We start from the raw sequence: 18842 nt of genomic DNA on the forward strand, positions 1-18842 counted from the left end.
CCTGGGTGGCGTTAGCTCGGGGCAGTCGTATCCCTCGGCCCAGTATGAGTCAGGGCTGCAGCAGAGAGGCCAGCAGGGAGAGCAGCCGGGACACCAGCCCCGTTCGCTCCTTCACACCTCTTGGTGAGTAGTAAGATACCCAGGAGGGATGAGTAGTAAACTCCAGATCAAAGGAGAGGAGTCTTTAACACATAAAGTTAGTTTAAACCAAAGATTTCTTTAATTCAGTATCTGCTTTAAAGTTATAAAAATCAGTTTATACAGTAGTAGTCAAAATAATAGGAGTCCAATGTGACTAATCAGATTAATCCAGGTTTTTAGTATATTTTTTATTGCTACATGGCAAACAAGGTACCAGTAGGTGCAGTAGATTCTCAGAAAACCAACAAGACCCAGCTTTCGTGATATGCACGCTCTTAAGGCTGTGCAATTGGGCAATTAGTTGAAAGGGGGGTGTTCAAAAATATAGCAGTGTGGCATTCAGTGAGGTCATCAATTTTGTGAAAAAACAGGTGTGAATCAGGTGGCCTCTATTTAAGGATGAAGCCAGCACTTGTTGAACATGCATTTATCTTTGCAAGCCTGAGGAAAATGGGTCGTTCATTGTTCAGAAGAACAGCGTACTTTGATTAAAACGTTGATTGGAGAGGGAAAAACTTATAAAGAGGTGCAAACAATTATAGGCTGTTCAGGTAAAATGATCTCCAATGCTTTAAAATGGAGAGCAAAACCAGAGACACATGGCAGAAAACGGAAAACAACCATCAAATTTTTCTACTGGTACCTTGTTTGCCATGTAGCAATAAAAAATATACTAAAAACCTGGATTAATCTGGTTAGTCACATTGGACTATTTTGAACACTACTGTAAAGTTGAGGTGATTAAAGAAAAAAGAAAAAGCAATCACTTGCATGCTTTTCAGCCTTTCTTTCTGCTCTCTAACTTGTTCAGTGTTAGGGTTGTGTGTGTGTGTTTGCCTCTTGTGTGTGTGTGGGAGTGTTAAACTCTGTATGTGTGTTTTTAATCTTGGTTGCAGCAACGCGGAGCTACTCTCGCTCCACCGGAGCTCTCCACACACCTGATGTTTTTGGGGCTGCAGGTGAAGGCTGAGTACATCTACTTCTCCGTACCTCACCCACCCACGTCGCCTTATTTTGTGTTCGCTCACCCGTTTTTTTCTTTTTGCTCTCTTTAGTGCCAAGCATCTTCTCCTATATTATTTGTCACTTTGTATCTTATCTTGTCCATCAGCCTCCGTGTTTTTTATTTTTTATTTTGTTGTTCTGCTCCAGGATGTCGAAACTTCCAGTGGAATCGCATGTTTCCGCCCGTTCAGTTGCCAGTTGATAACCATTCTGCCAGTTTTATCATTTGTTTTCTTTACCTAGCTCTGCCTTTTTTCAGAAGGACACCAACATGTTCTTCATGTGTTTTCTGTCAACCATACTTTCTCCCCCAGCGGCACCTGCAATGTCACCTAACCAGTCATCCCATCAACTTACAGGGTTGGCTCATGGGAAATGTAGTGTGTGTGTGTGTGTGTGGTGTTGAGAATGGACGATGAGGCGAATGGCGGCTCATCAGAGGACGAATGAGAGAAGGGGGTTAAGGTTAATTTTATGTCTGAAGTCTAACACTTTCTTATCTTGCTTCTGATCTGTTGGGTTCTGTGCAGGATCAGGTTTTGGTATCAGTCAGTCCAGTCGTCTCTCTTCTTCAGTCAGCGCCATGCGGGTCCTCAACACAGGCTCAGACGTAGAAGAGGCCCTCGCAGATGCACTGGTATGAACGCATGTACAGCACATATGCATTAAAAACACACAATAACTCTGTTCACATTCCAGTCAGCTGTCACCATGTGCAGCTCACACCTCCTGGAGTGTGTATGTGTGTGTTAACTAACCGCTGGTTCTACCTCTGTTTAACGCTGTCAGCTGTTGGGAGACATGCGGTCCAAGGTCAGCATCTCCTCCTGCCTCTTACCTGTGTGTTGTGTGTGTGTGTGTGTGTTTGTTTGCGTTTAGCTGTGTTTGTTCTTCCTGCAGCAGGTGTGTGAGTGCATGTTTTTTGCCTGTGCCTGGTATTACTCACTTCATTTCATTTTCTGTTTAATTTCATCTCTACTTGGATTTTTTGTCCTTCACCCGCAGAAGAAGCCAGCAAGGCGGCGGTACGACAACTACGGCATGTACTCTGACGATGACGCCAACAGCGACGCATCCAGCGCCTGCTCAGAGCGATCCTACAGCTCCAGGAACGGAGGAGCCATCCCCACCTACATGAGACAGACTGAAGACGTAGCTGAGGTTGGCAGCAACAGCAGAAATCTGTCGTTTAGATAGTTATTATTAGGCTGAGCAACAAGTATCTAGATACAATGGCACCATTATACTACATCTCGTCTTTGATCAAAGCTCCTTTTTCCTTACTGTCTTGCCTTCTATGGCATGCAGAAAATGCTGTTCTGCAGTTTTTAACGCTGATCACATATTGCTCTCCATATTACATATTGTATGTACTTTAAAGTCAATTATATTAAAGAAAACATCAGGTTTGAAGCCTTGTAGTTGCTCAGCCTTGCACAGATTTTAAAGGGATAGTTTGGATTTTTAATGTGGTGTTGTATGAAGTACTTATCCATAGTCCATTTCCTACAGAAGATAGTTTAGAGAAGCAGGCAGGAGTACTAGCACAGAAGCTAAACAGTGTACTGCTGTGGACGGGCTCAGCAGCTAAACACATTTAAGCCACACATGTCCTCAGTGTAGAATTCTGAGGCCATGATTGAGCACAACCATGAGTTTAGTTAGCTGAATTGCAGCTTTGCAGTGAAGAAATTGGTGCCATTAGTGCAAATAATTTGAAAACTGTGTTTCTTTAATATCAGGCTCAGAATTTCTTAGGTAAGGCAATTTTGTTTGTATAGCACCTTTCAACAACAGGGCAATTCAAAGTGCTTTACACAAAACATTAAAAGCGTTTAAAAGAGACTTTTATATAATATCATTCAAATATAAAAAAATGTAAGACTTAAAAACAAGCAGATAAAATATTTAGGAAAAAATATAAAAGTACATTCAGATATGAATTTTTGATTAGAAAGCGAGCTGATATAATATTTTTTTAAAGTATCAAATATCAAAGGAATAAAAGTTACAGTGCGGTAAAGGCAGTGGCAAACAGAAAAGTCTTTAGTCTTAAGAGTTGAGAGTTGCAGCAGATCTGCAGCTTTCTGGGAGTTTGTCCCAGATATGTGGAGCATAAAAACTGATGCTCCTTAATATAATTATTATACGTGCACATATAGTCTCAACAGGCCATTGTGTGTGTGGTTCTTGCCAGGTGCTGAACCGCTGTGCCAGTGCCAACTGGTCGGAGAGGAAGGAGGGGCTGTTGGGCCTACAGGCGCTGCTCAAGAACCAACGCACCCTCAGGTGAGCCACAGAACAGACCGATGTGTTTTTGGAAGGAAAAACTGAATTTTGATTTTCATCTAACTGTGTTTTTCTTAAATCTGCAGTCGGGTAGAGTTGAAGAGGCTTTGTGAGATCTTCACAAGGATGTTTGCAGACCCTCACAGTAAGGTATGAGTGCATAACGCACAACACGCACATATCACTCATTTACAATATCATGCCAAATCTATTCATTATTCACCCACTTTCATTTTGGTTTGGTTCTGAAAATTCTGTTTATCCCCATCATCCCCCACTGTACCGGATTCTGCCAAAACAAACACGAGGATCTACTTATTGATACGCACAGACACATTTTAACACTCACAAATGTTAAATGTAGTCCTTTGAATAAGTTTAAAGACGGGATAAACGGATCATAATGTATTCCCAGATGTACACACACGCACACGGATATTCACAACATAATCACAGGCATGCAGAGTGTGCGACACACTTGTTTTCTAACGGCATGCCACGCCTGAGTTTGCGAGTGACCTCACATTCTCTGCTGTCCTGTGGGATTGCTCTGTCACCGTTCAACAGCCAATCCGCCGGCTGTGCTCACTGCATTCACTGCCACTCCCTCTCTTTTCTCTCCCTCCCTGCAAGCTGAAGCGACGACACTGACCGCACACACACTTCACTTGAATTAGCACAAATATTTGGGCTGCTAGCTCTTCTCTCTGACTAACCAGCTGCGTTTCGCCCTCTCTAACACCACCACTTCTCTTTCGGCGTTTCTGAGTGCCCGTTGCTTCACACATGTCGTAAGGTGTGTGAGCCACTCCCCTTCCCCCTCATTTGACGTTTGACGATTTGATGAATTTCAGCGAGACTCCGGCAGGGTGTACGGCACGGCAGAATCCGGTATAAGCTCAGCCTCCTTCAAGGTATTGCATCTCACCGTGGATCCCTCTCCTGCCTTCATCTGTCTCTCTCACACCATTCCCACTTCTTCGTTCTCTCTTGTTTTTCTCTTCTCTCTTTCAGTTTTCTTTACCAGTATGCACAAAACATCATTTGACGTTTTTATAAATGTTGTTACTCTTTTGTTACTCTGTTTCCATTTTGCAAATGTTGTGTTCAAAGTGGGGATTTTGAGCATACACACAGACGCTGAGTTCATCCAGGTTTTCTTTGTCAGGATGCTAACAGATGTGTCTCTCTCTCCCCCATGCCACCTCACTCTGGAACTCTCTGTAGAGAGTAAGTTTGGCCAATCAGTGTTACCACATTTTTACATTGTGTTTGGATGAATAGCTCACTCACTAATCTACCTCACAAGGTTGCCTGTTACTACCATAGACTGTCTGAAAGACGTAGCCCCCACGGGGTCCCCCATTTGTTTGTGGCCTCGATTCTTCATCTTTTTGGAGCTAGAAGTGACCATATAGTGACCAAGAGGGTGGAGCTAAGTTATCAGCTTATGCCAAAGCAACTTGTCAGTCACAAGGTAGCTGAGGCCTAAAGCATACAGTTATATTATCTATTTCACTTGAAATGGGACCATAACTTGCACAATGAACATCATGCTGTATTGAGGACTTGAAACTAGAGATTGAGACCATTAGCTCATGTTTACTTAGGTGATAAATCAAGTGAGATGTATGGTCATTTTCTCATTGACTTTCATACAATCTGACTTCCTTTTGTGACCAGTGGAGTCGCCCCCTGATGGTCATTAGAGAGAATGCAGGTTTAGGCCATTTCAGCACTGGCGGTACTTTTCAGAATTGGAGGCTACGTCCACTTCTTTCATACAGTCTATGGTAACTTTTCTGTTGTGCTGAAATCAACCACTGGCATGTAGAGGTGGTGACCACACACAGTCTGATGGTGTATGTCAGGTGATTAACTGTCCCATTGTTGTTGTCTTCTGATATTCATTTTAATATGAGTGGTGATTTAAGTTTGAGTGGTGATTGGGAATGAGGATGGGTTGCTGTACTGATGAGTGAATACCTACTAACTTCACAATGGGAACTAATGCTACTCTCACATGGTGTATAACCTTCCTGTAATTAAACTGTAAATGAAGGACGATTTGAATGCATGCATGTGTGCATGAAACATGAAATGCTGAGCGACTGAGTCACAGTGTGACCCAGACTGTGTGTGTGTTCAGGTGTTTAGCATGTTCCTGGAAACACTGGTAGATTTCATCCTGGTCCATAAGGAAGATCTGCAGGACTGGCTGTTCGTCCTGCTCACACAGCTGCTGAAGAAGATGGGAGCGGACCTGCTCGGCTCCGTACAGGCCAAAGTCCAGAGAGCACTAGATGTCACACGGTGGGTGTCACACACATCACAGTGACATCAGGGAGAGTTGTTGACTCATGAGTAATAAATATATAGTAAAATTATATTTGACCTTTTAAGGTTAATTCCTTAACTTTAGGAACAGTAAGTTTAGCAAAGACATTTAAATTCAAAGGTCAACTTACCAGTTTTTCAAACGCATCTTAAGAAGATGTTTGAAAGGTCCAAAAAGGTAGTTTGCGTTGAGACTACATCCACACCGATATGATTAAATTTAGAAGTGAGTGTATATTCACAAAATCAGTTTTCCAGTTTGAGCATTAGATTTATTGTCTTTTTACTGTAATCAGTAGAATGTAGATCACAAAGGATTTCTGCAAATCATTGCATTCTGTTTCATAAAACAATTAATAGGCCTCATTGCCACCTTTTCTGTTTCATCAAGAGAAAGAATAATAACAATTAATTGTTAATCTCTGACTTTTGTATCATAACCTGCCAAAGATCCTTCTACTCTTGAGACGTGTTTCTGCCAGAGCTGGGAAATAAATGTATTTTTTGTCTCCTCTGACAGAGAGTCTTTCCCCAATGACTTGCAGTTTACTATTCTCATGAGGTTCACTGTGGACCAGACACAGACGCCCAACCTCAAGGTAAATGCCGTGTTCATTTAATGTGTGTGTGTTTACATGAGAAAGAGAGCGGCATGCGTGAAGGTCTGAGTAAGGGAGGCGTGAGCGGGAAGGATGGACATGAGGCTGGAAAACTCAGGGACTGTGTAACCATGGTAACTGCTGTACTTAAATGACCTCATGCCTGCCCAAAACCCCACAACACCCTGAATCCCGGGCTGTGATTGGATGGCGATTGATCGAGCCTCTTGACTTGCTACACTGTGGCCACTCCCCTTAAGCTTTTCTCCTCTGACTCCTGATCCATCCCCTCGTACTTTCCTCCTCACGAACCCTTCTGTTAGAACAACTTCTCACCTCACATTGCCCCCCCCCCCCCCCCCCCCCCCTTCTTCATTCCTTGCTCGTCTCCCCCCTTTATCTCGTCTTTGCTCTGCCCCCTCCCACCCGTTCCTGCCTGATATTTCACAGCAGTTTCACTACTTTTTCATTCCTTATCAGTCTTTCTCTTCCTCTGCCTTCCAACTAGCCTTGGGCAATGAAAGATATTATCAGCAACACAATTTTACTCTTTCACAGATATGAATTTCCTCAAGACTGTTCTCACTCTTTATTTGGCTTGGCAAAATGTTACTGCTGTTTCAACACCTTTCTGTTGCTTTTTATGATGGCTGACAGCTATTGTTTTTGTAGTCACAAATTTCATGGTTACACAATTACAGTTGAGGAACCCGGAACTGCTCTGTGGTCCTAAGAAAGAAAGTCCCTGTGAAACTGAAGTTAGAGCATCTTTAGCTTCTGTACTGTGAGGTTTTTCCCAGTGAAACGCAGTATTTGAGCAGTTTCAAGGTGTTCAAATCTAATTCTTCACATTTGATTGGACCACTAAAAGGTGTGCAGGCTTGGAGCTTAGCACGATATGGAGCTATAGATGTTTGCTATGGCTCCACACACTTGCTGTTAAATCAGGAGGAGGAGAGAGAGATGAGAGAGAAACTTTGCTGCTCCACATCACTGTAGCACATGTAGGTGAACATCATCCAGCCTGGCTGTCCCTCCATGCAGCCCGGGCCTGTAGCTCCTCGCTTGCTCACCTACCAGCAAAAGTCAGCATTGTACTGCCTGTGCTGCAGTGACAGAGTTGACAGGAGACCAGCAAAGCAAACCTCCCTGAAATAGACCTCAACCACATTGTTTCTAGTGTTTTTGCCCACTGATATCTAAACATAAATCTATTCCTATTTCTCTCCATATTGATCTATTGGCTGCTAAAACCCACAAACAACTCAATAATCAAAAAACATTGTTCAGACACTGTTGGCTCACTGTACAACTAACATCACAGACTGAAAGCAGTCAGTATGACAATATATACAGTGAGACAATAGAAATATGCTATTGGGTTAAGTGGCAAATCCGTGTGGTAGTCATGGATTTACAGTATTTTTGGAAACATGATGAAGCGCCTCGACTTTTCTAATATGCAGTTTACTGGATGATCGGATCTGGTTATTTTATCTTTAAACTGTTTCTCAATTGAATTTCAAGTTAAATATATCATCATCATACAATGTAAATACAAGTGGTGTCCACACATATGTTTACCATTCATTGTCCATTTAAAAAAATGCTGCATGAAGCTTCATGAAGCTCTGGTTTCTTTTGACTAACTAGCATCCCAGCTCTTTGCTGCTATCATGTGGCCAAAACGAGTACATTGTGTGTTGTCGGATTTTCAAAATAATATCATAAAAATTCGCCCAAGCTTACTTTCCAATCTTTTCACTCCTCTTAAACTCTCTGCACTCTCCCTCCACTTCATTTTCCTCTCTTGTCTCCCCCTGCCCTCCCCTTTCCTCGTCTCCCTTTCTGTCTGCGGTGATTGACGCGGTGCTTCTCCTCTTTTTCTCTGAAGCCTGAGCGGAGCTCGTGTTGCGGGCGAGGCAGGGGAGGGTCCGGGGTAAAATTGTTCCCCCCCAGAGCGCGGCGCCACGCCTGCTCTATAGACGAGCAGGCCGCAGCCTGGAGCCAGTCCTCCCAGGTCAGTGCGCTCCGGGGGGAGCAATTATATCGCGCGCAATGCTGCTGTAAGTGATTTGGAGGACGTTGTTTCTGGTCCTTGAGGTGCATATGGAGAGAGATGGAGGGAAATCAGGGCAGGAGTCAGTTGTTGTGGCGTTTCGGAGGCTGCGGTGAATGTTTGCATTTATTGGTTCCTTTTTTTTGTCATTCGTCATTGCTTTTCTTTTGGATTGATTAGTTTTCTTACGTAAAAAAGCATGACGATGAATGCACTTTGATCTTCTCTCACTGATTCATCAGATCATTTGATTTTCAGACCGGCAAGAGATGCACAATCTGCTGCGGTTGTACATGCTGACTGTGAACGTTGGTGGTCACTTTTTCATGCGTGTGTGTGTGTGTTTGTGTGTGTAGTTTGGTTATCACTGTACTTGTGTTTTTGCAGGTGAATATTGGCCATTCTGTTTCTTTGTTATCGGTCAACTCACTAATGATTTGTATAAATGCACATTTTTACATTGCAGGTGAAGGTGGCTATACTGAAGTACATCGAGACGCTGACGTTACAGATGGAAGCTCCAGACTTTGTGAACTCCAGTGAGACTCGTCTGGCCATCTCCCGCATCATCACCTGGACGACTGAACCCAAGAGCTCTGACGTCAGAAAGGTACTGACACACAATACACCAGCAAAACATTGTTCCCAAAGGCATTTCCCTCACAGTCTTTGAATCACTAAAACCATCAAATGGTACACCACAGTAAACGCAGTAGAGATTGTAATTATTTCTAACTGAGAGATGTATTTTTGTGTCTTACAGGCAGCCCAGTCGGTGTTGATCGCACTGTTCCAGCTCAACACTCCAGAGTTCACCATGCTGCTGGCAGCTCTGCCCAAAACCTTTCAGGACGGAGCCACCAAGCTGCTTCAAAACCATCTGAAGAACACAGGCAACGCAGCACAGGTAACAAAGAGTTTCCAGACCAGAGCATGTGAGCAGGAGGATTGTGGATGGACTGCAGAGTAGATGTTTTCTTGAATGACTTTATGCCCGACCCAGAACACATCCATATAGTGTGCACTCAGTGTTTTCTGCCAAAAATCATCTGTTGAAAGCTCGACAATGGAGTTAACGAAGGGACAGCGAAGTGGGGTAAAATCTGAGTTGGGCATGCGTGGAAATTGAGCAGGAAAGTGAAGAAAACAAACGGGCTCAATGAACGAAGATCATATATTCTCACCTCGGCTCGCATGCTCTGTTTCAGGCACACATGGTACGCTGTGACTGTGAATCATTATACTGTAACATCAATGACAAACTTATTTCTAAACTAACTTTGTGTTTGAACTTGTGTGTGTTTTCTTGTTCACTTTCTCAGGCACCAATGGGCAGCCCTCTGACACGCCACACACCCAGATCTCCAGCGAGCTGGTCCAGCCCCGTTACATCCCCCACCAACACCTCCCAGAACACCCCCTCACCAAGGTAACACACACACACACACACACTCGTAAACTCTGTCTAACAATCGCTGACATATTAGCATGGACACAGGACATGATGAATGCAGGAGAAAAGAGTAAAGTCTACAGATATTTGACCACGTTAAAGACAGTTTGGCAGTGTACTGCTTCTTCTTCTCCTGTATATCTTGTGAGGAACTGGGCATAAAAGTTCGGAAAAGACATATGGCTCCTTGCAAAAAAATATTCTTTTTAATTTTCAAAAACTCAAAAGTTGTTACAAAATCATCAAAAATAGACTGGGCCCGGGGGCGTCCCGGTGGCTCACACTGGTAGAGCACGTACCATTAACGCTGAGTCCTTCCTGTGGCGGACCCGGGCCTGAGGTCCCTTTGCCGCATGTCCTCCCCTCTGTCTCTCCCTTTCTATCTGTCACTTTCAATAAAGTAAAAATGGCAAAAAAAATACAGACAGGGGTTTAATGGAAAATTAACATCAAAACTGGTCTGAACACACAATGGAGACTTGTATATAGTTGCTGATCAGGTTCACACACAAGGTAGGTCAGACAATTGACAAAGTGCTATAAACAAACCACAATAACACATGCCAGCCTAATGCAACCCAATCAAACTAAGAAATAAAAAGAAAAACTATAAGAAGTAAAATACAATAAAATCAAAAGAAAGAAAGCAATCAAAACTATATCTCCCCCCATGCTACAGGAGGAAAAAAGGTTTAACCCAATTAGCAAATATTCTCTGAAAAGAGAATGTGAGTCTCCCTTTTGACGCCTCAGCAGTAACCCCCAGGAACTGGTAACTCAAAGAAAACTGAATAAATGCAATGACAAGATAACTTAATCAAATTACAGAAATGTTGATATTGAAAGTTAACTAAATGTGTGCACCCAAATAGATAATTGAAAGATGAAAAGGGAACTTGGTGTGAAAGAAACAAAGACTTACCACCATTTTACTGTTTTTTGTTTTTGTTTTTAGGGGCAAGTCTGGTCTGTTTAACAAAGTAATGCAAACCATTGTCAACTACTGTCCACTGTGCAAAGGCTGTGGTGTAGAAACGCATCTAAAATATGGATAATTCTTTAAAATAAATATACAGAGGGAGATATTGCTCCCTTCGTCTGTAGTTGTGCAGCCCTGACTCATTGTTCTTTTCTCTCTTGTTTGTGTGCAGTGCATTTGACTATGACACAGAGAACATGAACTCAGAGGACATCTATAGCTCGCTGAAAGGTGTCACTGAGGCGATCCAGAACTTCAGTGTCCGCAGCCAAGAGGACATGAATGAACCACTCCACCGGCGGGAGGGAGAGGAGGTCAGTAGAGCGGATGGATGACACACACTAGTATGCGTCAATGTGTTTCAAGGCTCGTGTGGACCTATTAGAGCTGTACGGTTTCTCTAAAATATTTTCTGTACTTGTTAGCAACTATTTATTAGCTTTTCAGTTAGATTTTACGTAGTGTGACACGTTTTGTTACTCATGGCTTTGAATGAGAACAAAAGTGAAACATTTACAGGCGTTAGTGTGAGGGATCACAGCCAAGATTTGCAAGTAACGTGGTGTTGAAGAGCAAGCGTAAAAATAAACAAGCTGCCAACTTTTACGAATTTTGTTCATGAAACACCACAGAAACTAGTTTTCACACTCTCCATCTACTACTTGTTAAGGAGCCAATTGTTGTAGCCAAACAATGTTAAACTTTAGTAGAACACTTACACTTATAAAAACAGTTGAGGTCTCCTGGTAGTAAAACAGAAATAAGCTTGATTGTAATTTAATGTTCAATCAGTTTTGAGTGTTTATCAGTTTCTGCATTTTTTAGAAATTCAATAATCTTTGATTTCCAGTTATGAGCAACATTTTATTTAGTGTTGTGCAACAACAGGTGTCGAGCATTGAGGCTGATAGATACAGAAGCTGATAAAGTTCTTGCTATAGAAATGAGGCCTCTTTTTTTGGTACAATACCAAAACTATTTCGCAGATCCTTTACTTTAAAGATGATTTTTTTTTAAATGACATTTCACACAGGACCCTCATATAAAGTGGTATAAAAATGTCAAAGTTATGAAGCAACATAATGCAACTTTTTAACCTTTTAAGATAACATCTTCATAATTTTTATGGTACACTTGTTATAGGGAGAATGGTGCCTCTTATAAGAAGGTAGTTTTGTGTTTACAGTACAGACATCATGACAGTTGTAAAAATCCAAACCTCACACACAGTAAGCAATGCATGAATTATTCATTGTAAACAAGCAAACTCTTTATACGCTGCTGACTGTAGTGATCTGTCTTGTGGCTAACAGGGAAACAACAACAATCTGACTGCAGAGTGTAGATCCCTGCCAATGTTCAGTGATTCCCATACATTGATTTTACTCTGGCAGCCACATTATCATTATTGACCACCACATACTGATTTTTCTTTTTTTTTTACTGTTTAAACTGGGTAAAATCTTGAATTTCACCGTAGAGGGGCTTTGATCCATAGTCTAGTTTAGCCTTTCAGCGTGTTTCCCAGAACTTTCAAAGGTCTAAACACACACGCACAAACATAGCAGGCTGCATTAACCGTTTGTGACCCTGACATTTGATCTGTTCCACCACTCCCCCTGCAGCGTGGGAACAGACAGGCAGACATTTGGTGTTTATGGGACTGATGCCTGTAAACTTGATCCTCGACAGGCGCTGATAAAATCATGTTTATCGTTTGTTTTCATCCCAGTGGTTAATAATCACACCGAGAGGATTTTCTCTCCTTTAATATTTTCACAAGTGCTCATGTGGATACTCTGTTTATTCAGGCCAAAGTTATGACTTCAGGTCATGCCAGGTCTTCGTGCAGTCCCTCCCAAAGACCCCGGCCCTTTTGAGGACACAGTGTACTTTAGTACAGAGGTGTGACCTCTTGACATTTTCTCCATGAGATGCATCTGAAATCTAACCAGCCCAAATGTCATCATACCTGACTCACCGAGCATTTAGTGGTTTGGGTGTAAATATACACAGAAACAAGAGCACCTTAACCCTGTTCACCCTGCTCAGCTTCTCACCTGGTGCTTCATCATGTGACAGTCACAGCACTGTTTCTGTCACATCGAGAGCACTACATGTTGTCAACAAAGGAAATGTCACCCAGATTTTCTTGCTCATGTATCTTGAAGTGACCCAGGCTGAATGATTCTGAAAAGTGGAAATTTGTGACAACAGTATGTACGTTTATTTTAGTTCTATAGCACACTCAAATCATTACAATGTGAATCCAAAACAAACCAGATCAAATGTTGGACATTTAGGTGGGTAAACACAGGGAGTCTGTGCTTGCTTTGTTTTGATCAGTATTTATACTGACTGAAATTGTGTATCGCCCAGCGTGTTAGGATGCTTTTACACCTTTTAGTCAACTAAACAGGTTAGGTGTGTTTTCTTGTTTGGTTTGGTTTATCAAGTCTGGTGTGAAATCGGTCATTTTAACTCCAGCGTGGACAAAACAACTGGACTCATACTGCCTTAGAAGTTGGATTATGTTATAATTTTGTGATGACAGAGAGCTTTCTAATATTAATTTTTAAATTGTAACCACAATTAAATCCATCTGCTGATTTGTCAACTATCAAAGTAATCTCCCAAGCAATCTATTGAATATAAAAGATTTGAGAATACTTTGGCAGGCAACCCTTTGTCCAAAGACACTCAGTTTGGATAAGAAAAAAAAGACAGATGGACAAGACACATTTTTTCTTTTCCTGTTTTATTATTTTTGACAGATGAGGTCAAGTTGCTCTGTTGACTAATTGTGTTCATATTTAATTGTAATTTTATTGTCTGTATGACAACTAAGAAAATGAGCAGAAGATTCAGCGGGACCTGCTGTCAGTCCAATAGAATCAGCTTGTTTTTTTTTGTTCTCTAAATGTGATGAATGGCAGTCAGTGACTTTGTCCAATATATGAAAAGTTGAAAGTTAGGTTGGTTGGACAACAGTGTTATCTTTTTTTATTAAATTTAGTTAGCTGTCAAATCATGTCCTGCTTAAAATTGGAGAAGGTTAGATACTCGGTCCTTTTCCTAATGCGTTCCAGACTCTGTGAAGACTGCCATTAGGTGCAGCTTATTATTATTTTTAGCGCAGGCTTTAGATGTGGCAATGTGCTCATATTATTGTAGTGTATTGGCAGTGACTAGGGAGGGGTTATTTTACATATGAAGATTTTATTTGTTTGTTGTATTTTCCTTCTTTTCTGTATATCGTTACATTTGGTTGTTGTTGTTTTTTTGTTTCTGTTTTCTGTTTGTTTGTTTTCTGTGTTTTGTTTCTCTTTTAGTTATATTACCCAATCCATATCTATCTGGACACATTGGTGCTTGTTGTTGTACTCATGTCTACCCCATGTCTTTGTAATTACCATTCAGCATTGCACTTTTGATATACTGAAAATCCTTCAATAAACAGAATTTGATTTTTTTTTTAATGTAGTTAGCTGTCAGGATGACCTCAAAGTTTGACTCTCTTTAACCATCTTCATTGCATCTGCAGGGAGACAGCGGGACAGACTTTGTGGACGGAGGCCGCATGGCTCTGGACAACAAGACGTCCCTCCTCAACACCCCCCTGCTGTCCTCCAGCCCTCGAGGGGCCCGCGAGCACTTCTTAGACTCTCCCTTCAAACACAGCCGCAAAGACACCAGCATGGACGACTCTGAGCAACTCACAGACGGTACACAAACACATTCTGACAGAAAAACAAACACACACGGCACCACGGAAAACAAATCATGTGGTAATCGCCCCTTGTGTTTTTTCTTGTCTGTTAACAGACAGCAGCCTGGACCAGTCGGAGCTGGTGGCCGAGCTGCTGAAGGAGTTGTCCAATCACAACGAGCGCATCGAGGAGAGGAAGGCAGCGCTGTGCGAGCTGCTGAAACTGATCCGAGAGAACACCCTGCAGGTGTGGGACGAACATTTCAAAACCATCCTGTTGCTCCTGCTGGAAACGATGGGTGACAGAGAGGTACGCACACACACACACACACTTGCTTAATTTCTATGGTAACACTGGGCTGATAGGCCAAACTAAACTCCATTAAACTTCTAAAATCTGGGCGTCCCGGTGGCTCACACCGGTAGAGCGCTTGCCATGTATGCCATGTGCTGCGGCGGAGCCGGGTTCGAATCCGGCCTGAGCTCCCTTTGTCGCATGTCTTCCCCTCTATCACCCCCTTTCACTCTGTCACTATAAATAAAGCAACAAAAATGCCAAAAAAAAAAATCTTTAAAAAAAAAAAAAACTTCTAAAATCTTTGTGATCTCTGTAGCATGTGATCCGGACGCTGGCTCTGCGGGTGCTGAGGGAGATTCTCAGCAAGCAGCCATGGAGGTTCAAAAACTACGCAGAGCTCACCATCATGAAGGCCCTGGAGGCTCACAAAGACCCCCACAAGGAGGTACGCACACTCGAACACACAAACTAGTTACCTGAGTCAGTTAAATCGCTTATTGTTTTTGTTATTCATAAAAAAAGAGAACTGAAACTGAATGAACAATTAGTAGGGATTTTGAGGACTGAAGTTGGTAAAACGATTTAACTAAATGAAAGAGGAATTTTAGTTTTCTCTCTTTGTCCTCTAGGGACATTAGAGTATTTTTTAAAAGTGATGCACAAGGGTTAAAATACAGTTTTGATCACAAGTACTTCAGAGAGTAAGAAGAGATGGTTTAAAAGTTCATAAGTTTATTTATGGATGATCAAAGTATTTAGTAGAATGAAAAACATGTACACATCTGCTGCATGATTATGAAAATGGTAATATTTACGCATTTCAAATGAAAAGATGAAATGAACACATATTACATATTGAGTATGATCTGTGCTCCTTTTATTGCTAAACAGCCTCAGTAAATGTAATATAATGATAATGTTTGTTCCTGCAGGTGGTACGAGCAGCAGAGGAGACGGCGGCCATGTTGGCGTTGTCCATCAGTCCAGACCAGTGCGTCAAGGTGTTGTGTCCCATCATCCAGTCAGCTGATTACCCCATCAACCTGGCTGCCATCAAGATGCAGACTAAAGTGGTGGAGAGAGTTCCCCGCGAGGGCCTGATGAGCCTGCTGCCGGAGATCGTACCAGGACTCATACAGGTAAAACACATACAGATATCAGATTATTTTAATACATAACATTCTTGCACAATTGGAAGTATAATTTTCTTGTAGTTAAGCCTGGCCACAAGTGGCTTTTTTGCTATTTATTTAATAAAGTTTTTCTAACTAATACAACTCCTGTCCTCACACACCACCCACACATCCATACATGATTTCTGTTCTCCGACGCCTTTGTTTGGAACAAAGTGTGCTGCTGGTTTGTAATCTATTCTGTCTTGTTGAACAGGGTTACGACAACTCTGAGAGCAGCGTGAGGAAAGCCTGTGTGTTCTGTTTGGTGGCCATTTACGCAGTGATCGGAGAGGACCTCAAACCGCACCTCAGTCAACTCTCCAGCAGCAAGGTGACCTGACAGCATTTGAGATGTCCACATGTATTCAGATATTTTTGTAAACAGATATTTTCCTCTATATTTTGGCCTCTCCCGCAAATGCAAATAGGGTTTTTGAAAACTCTGGTAACTCTGTAACTGTGTAGAAATTGAAAAAAAGAAAAGAGTGTTTGAGGAGATGACGTCATTGGTTCCCAATGCACGCTCAGAATCTTGTTCTTTCGTATTTGACGTATCATTGATGTAGCCTTTATGGCCACATATTGGCCCGGCAAACATTAGCAGTGTTTTTTGCATTCTAGTGTGTTAAATTAAGGTCATGTAGACAGATTTTTATTTTTATTTTCTGCAACCAAGACAAAAAAATATCTGGATTTAATACTTGCAATGTACTTGCAAGTTTCATCTTTTTGCAATTGGGACATAATACTTCATCACAACACTGGGCCTTGATCTTGAACCTCTTGCTCATATATCCGTTGCGGCTTCTGCCATTGAGGTGTCAACAAGCTGTCATCTGTCTGTGCTCTCTCTGAGGCTCAGTCAATGTGATGAGTCTTTCGCTGCACAAAGGATTATGGGTCAAAATAGCCAGAAAAGCATGCTGGGCTGCAAAATGTGACTGGATGTAGTAGAACATCCTGGTATTTTTGGCATGCTGTATAGTTATGTATTGGGACGTACTGAATGTAATGACTTTCTTACAATCTCTATAGACTCGTACATTAACATATCTATCCTCTGTCTGTTTTTGTCCGCAGCTGAAGCTGTTGAATCTTTACATCAAGCGCGCCCAGTCCGGCTCCGGCGGCAGTGAAGCCCCGTCTGATGGCCTATAGGAGACACAGCGCCCTCCCACAGGGCAACCACAGAACTGCAGCTCTGCCCACCAAACATAAACATCAGTTCATGAGCTCACACCCACACAGAGCGAGAACACACACACACACACACACACACAGATACACACACACAGATTCACACAGTCCTCATACATTTCCTTTCCCACTACAAGATGGGAGTTGTGGTGCAGAAGAGAGGAGTGTTGTAGTTCTCCTGACCATCGACCCTGATCTCAGACTGAACTGAACCCTTAAATTTGGATTAAACCGATAACACGCATTCAGTCACGCCCAGGCTTGTCACTAATCACTCAAGGATGAAGATCTGAAATGTCCTTCTTTTATCCCGAACACTACAGTATCCCCTGTGAATAACATCTTGATGTCAACAGGAAGTGCATGGTTCTCATTTTTAAGGGGGTTGGGTTCACAGAACAGGGCTGAGACGAACGAATGGTGCCGTCTTGTGTCTTTCTTGAACAGTGAGTAACTGGGGCCAGCTAGACAGGAATGTAAATTTACACTGTGTCATAGTTTGGATTTATTTTACGCGGAGTTTTCTCTCTCTCTCTCTCACATAAACACACACTTTTCTCTCGTTCAAAATGGTGCTGATTCGCCTAAAAGGTACGACCAACCAACCGTGCACAGCACTAACACGAGTCACATGCCTGCTCATAGTGAATACAGTACAGAGGCAGATCCAAAGTATCGGAGGTGTTATGTGCTTGGCTATGCATGAGACTAAATTTTAAGTTTTTATTGGAGTCCTAACGACGATTGGAGTGTCGTGTGACTGGAGTTTTAAATTAACGTGAACAATGTCCGCCCCTTTTAGTAAAATTCATGGCATCCTCCGCTTCTCCCAGCTCATCTTGGATCGGTCCACTTCTGGGCAACATGGGGTTGAAGATGAGTGCGTGCTGCTTACTACATGAAGTATGACAGGACATGGCTTATTATCACATAGTGGATATGTATCTATATATGATATTAAAATGGAATATCCAATAACTGTCATTTAGGAGATTTCCCTGGGGGAGGTGCACACGCGCACCTTTGCCCATCCTTGTTATTATTTTCTCTCTCTCTCCCTCTCTCTGTTGCGCTAGCCGTAGTCTCTCTCTCACACGTTTTCTCTGCTGATAAATTTTTAGAAATGTATTATTTACAGCTCTGAAAAAAAACAATTGTCACCCTTTTTTCTCTTCTCCTCTCCATCGTGTCTTTCTTTCCTTCCTCTTGTAACATTCTAGTTTTCACTGTTGTGTTTCCTCCGTGCATTTACAAAGCTGTGCTTACATTACAATAAAGAACTTGTACAGATCATGATAATGCCTCTGCTGATTTTTGTGTCTGGTGTGCATAAATATACATATACAGAATATATAAACATGCATACATACATATACTGTATAAATAAACACATCTGTGCATATCTTGCTTAAATAAAAAAGCATTGTATAAACAAAATTGAAATTTGGTCAAAAAAGTGATTTCTTAAACATGTTTTTCCAATTAAGTCTAAACATATTCAATTTACTATCGGACACAACTGAAGCAGAAAATGATTCATTTTCTTTCAAACACTGAAATTGGTTTAATCTCTAGACTGTCCTGTTTTGTTTATAACCAGG

At 41.9% G+C, this 18842-nt stretch overlaps 1 protein-coding gene across 34 annotated transcripts in view; it reads left to right on the top strand.

Annotated features, from left to right (window-relative positions):
• Positions 1 to 18540, top strand: part of clasp2 (cytoplasmic linker associated protein 2) — a 66672-nt gene extending 48132 nt beyond the window's left edge. For 16 of the 34 annotated variants that reach the window (XM_059350502.1, XM_059350510.1, XM_059350513.1 and 13 more), the window contains 20 exons: positions 16 to 123; positions 1038 to 1100; positions 1677 to 1783; positions 1936 to 1959; positions 2152 to 2307; positions 3344 to 3435; positions 3522 to 3585; positions 4663 to 4665; positions 5585 to 5748; positions 6293 to 6371; positions 8897 to 9040; positions 9194 to 9337; positions 9753 to 9859; positions 11035 to 11176; positions 14407 to 14587; positions 14688 to 14881; positions 15186 to 15314; positions 15802 to 16008; positions 16259 to 16375; positions 17125 to 18540. In XM_059350502.1, coding sequence (XP_059206485.1) covers positions 16 to 123; positions 1038 to 1100; positions 1677 to 1783; positions 1936 to 1959; positions 2152 to 2307; positions 3344 to 3435; positions 3522 to 3585; positions 4663 to 4665; positions 5585 to 5748; positions 6293 to 6371; positions 8897 to 9040; positions 9194 to 9337; positions 9753 to 9859; positions 11035 to 11176; positions 14407 to 14587; positions 14688 to 14881; positions 15186 to 15314; positions 15802 to 16008; positions 16259 to 16375; positions 17125 to 17202 — 2303 coding nt within the window. In that variant the 3' untranslated portion in view covers positions 17203 to 18540. Of the gene's footprint in view, positions 1 to 15; positions 124 to 1037; positions 1101 to 1676; positions 1784 to 1935; positions 1960 to 2151; positions 2308 to 3343; positions 3436 to 3521; positions 3586 to 4289; positions 4350 to 4662; positions 4666 to 5584; positions 5749 to 6292; positions 6372 to 8896; positions 9041 to 9193; positions 9338 to 9752; positions 9860 to 11034; positions 11177 to 14406; positions 14588 to 14687; positions 14882 to 15185; positions 15315 to 15801; positions 16009 to 16258; positions 16376 to 17124 lie in introns of all 34 variants that reach the window. The other 18 variants (XM_059350503.1, XM_059350528.1, XM_059350535.1 and 15 more) reach the window with 9 other exon arrangements.
• The last annotated feature ends 302 nt before the right edge of the window (positions 18541 to 18842 follow it).

This window comes from Centropristis striata, chromosome 14, assembly GCF_030273125.1.
Source record: "Centropristis striata isolate RG_2023a ecotype Rhode Island chromosome 14, C.striata_1.0, whole genome shotgun sequence".
NCBI classification, from domain to species: domain Eukaryota; kingdom Metazoa; phylum Chordata; class Actinopteri; order Perciformes; family Serranidae; genus Centropristis; species Centropristis striata.